The sequence below is a fragment of the Brassica napus genome, chromosome C1, assembly GCF_020379485.1.
Source record: "Brassica napus cultivar Da-Ae chromosome C1, Da-Ae, whole genome shotgun sequence".
In the NCBI taxonomy this organism is placed as follows: Eukaryota; Viridiplantae; Streptophyta; class Magnoliopsida; order Brassicales; family Brassicaceae; genus Brassica; species Brassica napus.
In genome coordinates this window covers 7,465,108-7,477,371 of record NC_063444.1, presented here as the reverse complement: position 1 = coordinate 7,477,371, position 12,264 = coordinate 7,465,108, and the positions used below count along the sequence as shown (strand labels likewise).

The 12,264-nt window shown below is 32.1% G+C and overlaps 1 protein-coding gene and 1 pseudogene across 1 annotated transcript; both read left to right on the top strand.

The window, feature by feature from the left end:
• The first annotated feature begins 3,085 nt into the window (after positions 1–3,085).
• On the top strand, positions 3,086–5,964 carry LOC106375184 (putative F-box/FBD/LRR-repeat protein At4g26350). Its single transcript, XM_013815052.3, has 3 exons — positions 3,086–4,421; positions 4,509–4,643; positions 4,745–5,964. Exons 1-3 carry the CDS (start codon positions 3,786–3,788, stop codon positions 5,033–5,035), a joined length of 1,062 nt encoding a protein of 353 aa, XP_013670506.1. The 5' UTR covers positions 3,086–3,785; the 3' UTR covers positions 5,036–5,964.
• Positions 5,965–7,988: 2,024 nt separating this feature from the next.
• Positions 7,989–11,928, top strand: LOC125580644 (annotated as a pseudogene).
• Positions 11,929–12,264: the final 336 nt, after the last annotated feature.

Genomic DNA, 12,264 nt, shown 5'->3' with positions numbered 1-12,264 from the left:
GTTTACATAAATGATCAGTTCAATAACCTTGGATTTATAAGAGTATTTATAAATACCAAGTTCGAGAAGATTTAGAGAAAAAATGGAATTCTTTCAAATGCTCAATTCAATAAGCCCCCAAAAACACAATGAGTAGTCCAGATGTGCATGGTTATGAACTTGTGTATCAATTCAAGGTCAGTAACTTCTCATTTTTTGTTTCCTTTTTAGCACTTAGTATAGTATAATAATCAACCTTTGCATGGTTTTTTCCCATTTAAAAAACTCTCACGTGCGAACAAATACATCACTAAGATGATATAAAGCAATCGATAGCGGGCAGAGGTTTTGGGTTCTATTTTCGTTTTAACGGCGTGGCGTTTTACTTTTAAACTTCAATTTTCATGTTACCGCTCTTGTATAAGTAGATTGTTATCACATTCATCGTCTTGACTCTTTACACACTTCTCAGCTTTTCTTCATCGGCTTCCTAGGGTTTTTCTCCGTGGTCTTTGTTATCGGTAATTTCTTCCTTTTGACTTCATCTTTTGTTGCACATGATCGGGTTCTTCGTCGTCTTTGTTTCTCTCCCTTTTCAGCGTTAAGTTTGAGTTGTCATCTCTCTGGTACTACTCGCACCTCGTCTTGAACATTCTTGGGGTCCCTTTTTGGTAAAGTTAGATTACTGGGAGATGTGCTGTTACTCTTCTTTGAACCTAAATCACGCATTTCTTGATCATCTGGTTAACTCATAACCGTCGTTTGCATTGACTTGCCGAAAGTAATTGTCGCGCTTTCTTTTGCTGGTTGAATGATCTAAATAGGGGTTCTTCTTTATTAGAGTATCCATTAATGACTCGTATGAGTTTTGATTCATATGACTCGTAAATCTTTACTTGTATAAACTGGGGGTTTTAGAGGGTTTACTGTAGTGATTCTTATGGCTGACGGAGTTTCTGGCTGTGTTTGTAGACGATCATGTGATTGTGGCTCATAGAATGGAATCTTCATTGGCATAAACTTGTTTGCATTTTTTAGAAGTTCACATTTGTTCCTATACTAAAGTCTTGGTATGTGATTGATGACTCACGTGGCAGAGTGTAGATTGGAACCATGAGTAGAGATGGAAGTGAAAGTGGGAATGGGGATGGGAATGGAAGGATCGGAGGAATGAGGTTTATACCTTCTATATGGCAGATGGAGCCTGACCTATCACGTTGTCTTTACGCTTCTCCAACCTTTAATGTGGTAGCGACATTCCATGCAAGACCACCAGCGACAGGTTACTTCTCCATCCGACCTGCTCCACTTGGAAGACTCATTGTACCTCAAATAACTCGACTAGGCGGAACCGGCGTGTTTATACCACCCATTGCAACACAATCACAGCCTGGGACAGGTGTGTTTATACCACCCATTGCAACACCATCACAGCCTGGGACAGGTGTGTTTATACCACCCATTGCAACAACCCCATCACAGTCTGGAACAGGTGTGTTTATACCACCCATTGCAACCCCATCACAGTCTGGAACGGGAGCAGGAAGATGATCATGTGGCTACTAAGCAGAGGACAAATACAACCGTAATATAGTCTCTTTTATTGTGTCATTGATTTGGAGAAAATGTAAATAATACTTTTTTCTTGTCATTTTTTGCTTCCACTTTCTTAGGAAACTAATATTTCCACTATTTTTGTCATTAATATCATAAATATCTTCATGTTGCTTCTTAAGTTTTTATTGATACACGCCCGGTGTACTATAAGAAATTTTTGAATAACGTATAAGAAAAAAATAAAAAACAAATCAACTTTTTACCAAAAAAAACAAATCAACTACTATAGGCTGTAATTAGTTTAGTGCATTTATTTCTCAACAGTAAATTTACCATTTACTTCTTGAGTATCCATGAACTTATCGAATATTCCACTGCTGAGTGGACTGACTTAAGCCATAAAACGACCTCTTCAGAAGATACACCTTTTTGGTGATCATTATCAACATATCTTCAGGCTGTTCCATGAATATTTCCTCTTCCAAGTACCCATGTAAAATGTTGTCTTCACGTCCCTTTGTTGAAGCTCCGTATCAAAATGAACCATTATTGGCAGGAGAAACCTGATTGACGCATGTTTTGTAAATGGCGAGAAGAGTTTTCGGAAGTTCACTCATTCTTTCTGATAATAGCCTTTTGCCACCAATTTATCCTTATACCTTAGACCTTCAAATCCAGCCATGCCAACCTTTTTCTTAAAAATCCACTTGCATCTTATAGAGTTAATATATCATGGTTTTTGACTATGATATATGTCTTATTTTAGAGTTCTTATTATATATTTCGAGTTGTTTTAGAGTTTTTGTAGATTCGGATAGGTTTTGGACAACTTTGGAGATTTTGGATCAATCTGGAGTATGAAGAGAACTGGAGCTGAAAAACTGAAGTCAGGACATGTATTTGAAGGAGCAAACCGAAGGGTGTTTTAAGAAAATTGCAAGAATTACAATTTTGGCCCAAATTTTTTTAGTATTTGCAAGAAACTCATGATTCATGTTTAGACTTATATTAACTATTTTAAAGCTATTGTTTAGACTACTCTCTAATTTATCGTATAGAGCTTTGAAGAGACAAGTCAGATCTTTTAGAGAACAAAATTTCGAACTCAAATATTATTCAGATTATGCTTTGTATTTCACTGATCATGTCTGGATAAATCATCTGATAGATTTAGGATTCTTCAAAGGAATGATGAATTGTTAGATTGATTTGTTAGTGTTATTTTATGTATTTTTTGCCTTTTTAAAGTTCAAAACAAAGTAAAAAAAGTTGCGGAATGGTGGAATATATATTATATTATATATATATATATATATTATATTTTGCATGATATTAACTTTATTATAAGGAAAAACAAACACCAAAATTAAACTAATTATTTCAAAATGTGAAAATAAGTAAAATTAATTAAAAATATTTTACTTCTTATGAAAAATATTTAGCTTATTTTTAATACATTTTAATAATAGATTACATCTTATAATATTATAATAAAATTATAATAAAATTTTATTAACAATATAACTATTTTTAAAAGTTTATTGCTATTTATTTATAATTTTAAAATTATATTATCAAATAATTTAATATTGTAAAAGCGTTGATTTTGTAAATAATCTAGTAAAACACACTTTCCACTTAATGATTTTTTTCTTTGTATTTTTATCAGCGAAATCGCAAACTTACGTTTTTCCATTTTTTCTTCACTCCGTAACTTTGTTGATTGGCAAAAAATTTGCGGAATCGCGTTTAAAGTGTCATTCTGCCATTCAGCAAAGTTACCGATCAAAGCATTTAAAGATAATTTAGTTAGTGTTTGGACATGACTACATGTTTAAATTACCAGCTAAAACTATCCTAATATCCCAAACTGACCGAGAGTGTAAATATAAACTTCAAAAGTGGCTGAGAGTGTAAAATAGTTTTAATTATTAATTAGAAGGTATAGCTTAAGAACAAAATCCAAAAATAAGTAAAATTAGTAGTTGGGAGGCGCTATTGTTGGCCCAGGGGCCCTTGCACACAACTTCATTATATTTAGTTTTGTGGATTTATTTCCCAGCATCAAATGATTTATTTCTTTTTTTTAATGATTTATCTCCCAACAATCAGTTTGCAATTTGTTTAGGTTTCTGATTATCAGACGTTTTAGGACTCTGTTATATATATACCACGCCTCCTCTATTAAGAGTTCAAAGTTTAGGGTTTTCTCTTATTCTCAATACCACTTAGTTGAACGATTGGAGAGAATGGGTATGATTAGTGACTTACCTGACCAGATGCTCCTTCAGATTCTCTCGTGGCTTCCAACAACCGAAGTGGTGGCCACAATGCTTTTGTCCAAACAGTGGAAGTTTCTTTGGAAGCAAGTGCCAAAACTTTATTATAATTATAGCGAACACGAGGGCAAAGACTTTTCAGAATTCGTGAGCAGGTCTTTGCAGTTACATGTGGCTCCAAGTTTAAAAAGTCTCAAGTTATCGATAAGCCCTTATTGCGACTCGAGGGATGTTACAAATTGGATTGATTTAGCGGTTTCGCGGTTTGTGCTTGAGCTTGAAATCGACCTTACCGCCGCCCAATACCCGATGATCACGGCTCTTCCAAAGAGTATGTACACTTGCCGGACACTAAGTTGTCTGAAGCTAAAGGCTCTTGTACTCGATGATATACCTGAAGACTATCCAATCTGTCTTTCATCACTTAATTATATGTACCTCTCCGTGTCAATTCAAGTGTCGGCTGACAAATTTATTGGCAAGCTCTCTGCTGGTGCTCCTCTTCTCAAAAAGACAGTGGTGCAAGGTCCTGTCTATGGTGATCAGTTTCTTGATTCTATGACAAGTTATAGCGAGCTGAAGAGCTTTACAACGTGCTTATCAGAGGTAAAAAAACGGAATATTCTGTTTTACTAATTTACAATCTATTGAAAATATATATACTCACTCGTACGCTAATTAACTCAAATGCAGTGGGGTCCCACCGTAGACTCTTACTTTAATAAGCTTGAGCATTTGTGTATGTGCACCTGTTCCTCTGGATGGTGGGATTTGTTAATCAATTTTCTTCAACGTTCCCCTATATTACGCCAACTCCAGCTAATCAAGGTACATTCTTTTTTTTTCTTTTTGAGAACTTGACAATGAAATTGGAGCTTGTTCATATGATCGTTGTAAATCTTCTTATTTTTTTCTCTCTCTCTCCTCAGTCTTGCAACTCGCGGCCTCTGTCTTCTGGGAATCAGCCAGGTTTTACTAGTACTACTCATGTTCCGGAATGTTTGTCAACAACGCTTCAAACCTTGGAGTGGAGAGATTATGCAGAAACTGAATTTGACATGCCGGTGGCCTCTTTTCTCCTTAAGAACGCTACACGTTTATCCGAGGCCAAGATCTTCCTCGAATACGCTGCCGGTCCGATTGAGAAGCTTAGAATCCGCACTGCCCTGGCAAAGTTATCTAGAGGTTCACCTACATGCCATCTTAACATCGGGAATTAAATTTCAAAATTCATTATATTTTCTTAATGTTTTTAGAGAGTTCATCGTCTCTCCACATAGGATTCTTTTGCTATATTCATGTTGGGTTTTTTGTCCTATCGCGAACTAACTTACGTTATCTCAGAGCTTAATGGATCCGTAAGCTAAGAAACGGAAACGGAAACGAAGTTGTATTTTCTTACATTTTCTTGTCACACAAGTTATTAATTCAACAAGTACAACAAAAAGAGATAGTCTGATACGTTCTTGACACGAAAGGGAGTTATAAAGTCACTTTCGATGAGTTTCCTTATATCTGAGTTAACAGACACGCGTGAGTGGTCCGGCTAGCCAAGACATTCTCTTGAATGGTCCGGCTGAGCTTTATAAACAAATGCTAGCCGAATCATTTGGCCCAAATGGCACGGTCCAATCACCCCGTGTACCCACGGGCCGTGCTACAAGTCCATCCAAGTGCACCTTCTTGTATCTTAGCACATGAGCATGGAAAGGCTAATTAAACTTCAAGTTTATGAAGATTAAAGGATAAGGCGGTGAATGCACCCGCCTTAGGTGGTTGTTACAGTTAGTTAAAAGTGTCGTTTATATGTACGAGTTGATGCTCATGTGAGAGTAGAGAGATTCTTTTGTAAATCTTATGAGAGATACTATAATCTTGTAGAGGAAAACATAGAGGGAAACAATCTCCGGTGAGTGAGAGAGAGGTTTTGGGGGGTTTTTTCGGTAAGAGCTATGACAGGGCTTATAAGCGTTATAACCAAATAAGATCCTTGGCCAACATAGAGGGGTTGCTCTCTCTATCTCTATTTCTCTCGCTACTTGTTCATGATCTTTATGAAAAATTTGTCTTTAAAGATGGACAAAGATGTGATAGATAAAAATTTTGGATAACATCTTTCACGCATCTTTGCTTCGAATATGATCTCATGGTCTTTGTGGAAGGAACATAATAATCAGTTATTTCAGCATTTGATGAGTTTGCAATGTGTTCTGGATTGCATATCTGTCTAGAAAAATCAACTCTAAATGGCTGGTGCCCTGATCATGCGAAAGAATAATTCTACGGAACTTCCCTTTTGCAGTGGGGGAATAGCCGGTCCGTTACCTAGTATTATCCCTGCTGACTAAAGGAATGACTAAACATGACTACTTGCCACTGTTGGAGAAGGTTCATGGTTGTATTTGTGCATGGAATAATCCATTTATTTTATACGAGGCAGGTTGTGACTCATCAAATCAGGCCTTATAAGCATTGTAAAATTCTGGTCTTTGGCATATCGTTTACCAGGAAAGTGCATTAAGGAAGTAGAATCTCTTTGCTCTGTAATTTCTGGTCGGATCAAGAGCTGGACGTAAAGAAAAGATAAGGTAGCATGGCTGGATGTATGTCAGCCGAAAAGTGAGGGTGGACTTGGCCCTCGCTCGATGGGAGATAAATGAGGTAAATGAGCTTAAACTTAAATGGAGAATGATTTCCACTCAATGATCCCTTATATATTAAAGGAGAAACATTGTAATAAATACATTCACACTGTAATAGACACGTGACAATCTCACAATGATTTGATAATAAATATGCTAACGCGTTCACAATATATTCATAAATGTGTTCACACTATATATTTCGTATTTTTTAATATAAAAAATCACATGCATGGTTTCAATAAAACTTTGAATTTTTCGGTTCGAATCAAAACAAATAACGAATCAAAAGCTAAACTATATATATATATATATTATTTTTATTGTTTACGAATAAAGTTGGGCAAAATATTTATAAATTTTGATTTGATTCGTTATCCGTTTTGATTTGAACAAAAAAATATGGATATCCGTAACTCTACGAAGCAAATCAAATACTAAAATACAATTAAAAAAAACAAATCACAAATACCTATATTTTTAGGAACGTATATCTAATTCGATTTGTTATATACATATATATACATAATTATATATATATATATATATGTTATATATATTATAGTTTATATAATTTTTACAATATTTTTATAAATTAAATTTATTATATTAGGTATAAAATTTAAAAAGTTAAATAATATTTTATTTTTGTAATAAAATGTTATTATTAAAATTTTCAATTATTTTTAAAATTTTATTTTATCTATGGATCAAATCGGATATACTTTAAAATTCTAAATCTTTTCGGATATCAGAGTCACCGGCTATCCAGGTGGCTAAAGATTGAATCGAAGTGAATGCCTCCAAATACCCGGATATTCGATATGTGTCCACCTCTATTTACGGATACAATTTATTTTTTTGTATATGAAAAAAATTCACTTATGTCAAGGCCTTTTTAATTTTTAATTAATTTTATTTTTATTTTCATGTATTATTTTGAACAAAAATGTCATTTAATATTAATTAACAATATCTTTATATATTTGTCAACTATTTTTATATACTTTTACATACACATACATGTGCACCTTGATGTGAGCACCTTGTGACTAAGTATTTATCACAACTGAAGTATCTATTTTTTTTTTGGAAGTTGAAATATTTTTTTCTTAATGCTTCTTTCACTACTAACTAAGTGAAATGATTTGTCTTAATAATTTTTTTTTTTTTCTTGAACTATTATCCGGTTACAAATTATGATATGAAACCATTGGTTCGACATGACGACTATATAAAATTCATAACATGAAAATAAACAAATAATAGTAATTTTTGGTTTTACCGAAAAAACTAAAAAATCAAACATTCTAACCGAATAACCAAAATAAATATTAATTTAAAATAATAGTTATATTTTAGGAGATTAAAAACAAAAAAAATAACATAAAACCGAACCGATATCCAGATTAAACAGATTTAATATGTTTTTATTAAAAATAACGAAACTAATAATCGCATTTCGCGCGAATGCGGATTATTACCTAGTTGTTGAGGTGTTGGAGCCGCAAAATTCAATAAGATTACTTGAATCTATCATACAATGTATATCGCTAATACATTGAATTAACATCTTATTCATTTTCTCAATTGTAAGCTATGTTTCAAAGCGTGTGATAGATATTATATCTTACTCAATTTGGAAATATTAAATTTATACTTCAATCATACTGTATCAACGCCTCGCATCATTGTGTCAAATCTTTGAAGTTTGGACCGACGAAAAATCATCTGATCATACTTGGAAAAAGGTTGCCAATGACTTTAGTTTTACATTTTCTTGTTTCATTTCACATTAGATGATATTTTGTTATTAATTGTTGTATTTCTCTAGACTTCCAAAATATTAATTAATTAACTAATAAATACCAACAAGATTAACCCATAAATTGAAGAATTTTCTTGCATATAAAGTTAAAAGTAGTATTAGGGGTCATCAAAATTTAAAACTAGCTAGATCTTGACCCACACGGTTGTGTAGGTGTTATTTTTATACTTCACAGTTATGGTTATTCATATGTTTTGATTTCTTAAAAAAATTATATTAGTTGATGAAATGTCTCATTGATGTTTAAACAATTGAGTCTAAATAAATAATTTGGAATTTGGAGTTTTTTTTTATAATTTACCATTTTCAAGTATATTTGTTTATGAAGCATACAATTTGGATAATTTTTGTATATTAATACATATATGCTAATAAAGACAAAATTTTCATAGTTATGGATTTGATATTTTTTTTATATAGATCATAATTTATTTTATATTCTATTTAGTTATAACACTTGTAATATTTGATTAATTAGAAATAAGTAATCATAAAAGATAAAACATTATTAGGCAATATTTTAAACATATTGTAAATATTATAGTGCTAAAAATAAAAATGGCCTATTTATTTTTTGATTTTTAAATCTATGACCAATATTGATGCGGGTAAGCATAATATTCCTTTTTGATTGATATTTTGGAATAAAGTTTCCTTGATATTATCATGATTGTTTTACAAAAATTGTTACAATCACGACGACTGTTTATACCATTATAATTTTTTTAACCTTTGAACAATATTGTTTCTGTTAAATGAATATACCCGTAATTGATATTTGATTATTTTGAATACACCCAACTTCAACTTCTCCAAATGTATGTGTTTAGTACCTCAAAAAAATCATATAATACAAAGAGAACAATCACTTCAATAAGGCTAACACAATTTAAAGAAAAAATTAAAGAGCAGTAACTCAAATATGAGTCGAGATGTTTACTATAAATAAAACACTGTTAGCAACATACAAAGTATGGTTGGATATAATCATAAAATATCACATATAAAAAGAAATTGCAATTTTTATTTTAAATAATAGTATATAGATATATAGATATTTGAATATTACTGCATTGTATACAGGAAGAAAGTGGACCAATGATGACCATTGAGAGGCGCATATCATACACCATAAATAGTATTTATTTATTCAAAGATAAGATGTTACAATACGGTACATGATAATAAATCAATAATCATTCTCTTCCTATGATAATATGAACTAAGCAAGTCAGGTTATGTTAGTAAAATAAGAATGAAATCATTAGATTTGATCTATGTTTGTATTTTATCCGGTAACATATGTATGTTCCTAAAGATATGATTAACATATGTCAAATGTACACAAATGGTCTGGTTAGAAGGACGTTATTTTTTAAAATGGTTTGATTAGATTTGTGTCTTACGTTTGTTTTATATATGTGAATAAAAGATAAGTTTAATATATTGTTAGGATTTAGTTATGTAAATCCAAAAATAGTGTAACCATTTTTCTAGGGAATGTCCATTTAAAAAAAATCGAACATAAATAGTTTCTATTAAAATATTATAGATAATTTAGAAGATACACTAAACTAACAGTTTGATCCAATAATTACAATTCTCTAAAACGGATTTGTGCCTATCGTGGGAACACATCATAGATTCTCATGAAAAGTAAAACTCAAGATTAATATGTGTTTCACAAGAGGTAATATATCAGTTTTTTTCTTCTTTTTTTGGTAATCATATCAGCTTTCTTTTCTAACAAACCGTCGTTAGTCTGCGTATTAATATATTCAAAGAAAGTATACTACGCATCTGGTCTTTTTCAATAGTACACAAAGTTTTTATTTATTTATTTTTAATCAAAAAGTACACAATCTTAATTCTTAATGCTTCAAGATTGAAGTAACATTAATAAATATACTAATCCATAATGATACGTGTGAGTACACACATAGAAAACCCCGATTTCACGAGGAACGTAAAATCCTCCATGAAACGAGGTGGTCACAAACTCCTCAAAAGCAACTCTCTTTAAAAGGGCACTAAAGCCGACCAACACATACTCTTAAATTTAACAATGGCTTTTGGAAACATCCAAGAACCAGCCGGGGAGATCCTAAAGAATGTTTGGGAGAACTTCATCAGAAAACCAGAAACCGATACAAGATCAGTCCATGTTCAAGAAGTTTCTACAACTTGGGAAGCCTTGCCAACCCTTGACGACGTACCAAAAGACTCTAAACGAATCCTTCCGAGCCTAGATATGTCAATGGAGGCCAAGGAATGGGCAGAGTTTCTCGACGCGATTGCTTCCTTCCCAAGCGAAACCAATCATGAGCTGTTAGCAAACCCTATCGGTTCACGTTCTTTGTCTTCTCCGGTTTCTTGCAAAACAAGGAAATACAGGGGAGTAAGGAGGCGTCCTTGGGGGAAATTCGCAGCAGAAATAAGGGATTCGACGAGAAATGGTGTTAGAGTTTGGCTCGGGACGTTCCACACTGCAGAAGAAGCAGCTATGGCTTACGATAAAGCCGCAGTAAGAATAAGAGGAATCCAAAGAGCTCACACCATTTTCAAATCGAGACGGTTATAAAAGCTATGGGAATGGAGTGCAGCCGAAGTTACTACCCGTTAAACCGCTCAAGTACCTCTCAACCTTTAAGAAACCACTGTGAAATAGGAAAAGATGCGATTAGGGCTTATGATGATAAAGTCGTTGATGGGGTGGTCAACAACAGTTGTGCCCTTAGTTATTGTTCGACTCAGGAATGTTTGGACGTCTGTGGAATGGTTGGGGATGAAGAAACTTGTACAGGTTCAAGAAAGAGACAAAGAAGAGATGAAGATTGTATAATGCTTGCCTTCAAGACGTTGAGACTGATGATAAGAAGGTGGCTAGCAGGGGAGAAGAGAAATGTGATGTGTTTGGTTTGTTTGAATTTGAGTTTGAGGAATTTGGAAGTGATAACTATTATAAATATAATAACAAAGACATACAACAAAATGATATATCATTAAATTAAATATTAATATTTTTACTATAGTTTTTGTTTGTACATATTAAATTATATGTGTTTTATTAGTATAATTATATTTATTTGTCGTTATTTTGAACTCTAGAACTCTAGAATATCCAGTCTACTACCGTAGGTTTTTAAAATACAATTTTTTACTTTTTATTCTAACTAAGATATTCAACCAAATTTTAATATATGATGTATGATAATGACATTCGCTTCAATATGTGTAGAGTAGTTAGTAAAGTAATTAATTTATGAATGATGAGCATTTTTGTAGTTTAATGAACATATAAATATTTTTTTATGATAAATTGTTTTTTAGTATCAATTAGTTTGTTTCAAAGTATATATCAAAGTAAATAACTATATTTTCATGTGAATTTTTTGTTTTAGCTGTTATTTTGAAAATATTTATTGTTATAATTTTCTTATATAGTGAATATATATTTATTAGTTAAGTACTTTCATTAATCATTACAAAACAACTTAGTTGTTTCAAGTAGCTAACTAATATGTAATATGTTGACATATTTTCTGACATAATATATAACAAATGAACAAATACATAAATTTAGTCATTCTATGTTGATTTATTTAATTTTTTTTTTTAAACAATAAATGACATATTGAAATAAGAGTTGATGAATTAGTTTGCATACATAGGTGTAGGCGTGACATTACGTTTTAATGTTTTGTATACAATTCAAATGTATTTTATACTTCTTTACACCCCTCAACTATTTATTCTTATATTGACATGAAAAAGTAAAAATTGAGCTGGAAAATCACTTACCAACACCGAGAATATTCACCAAAATACCTATAATATTTGTTCACCAAGTAATATTTTCAAACATCACGAATGAGTAGAAATGTAAACCCGTAGATGATGTTCTAAGACAAATGTTGTAGTATAAATGATTATCGAACCAGTTCTGAAAAAATTCGAAGCAATGAGAATGCAAGTACTC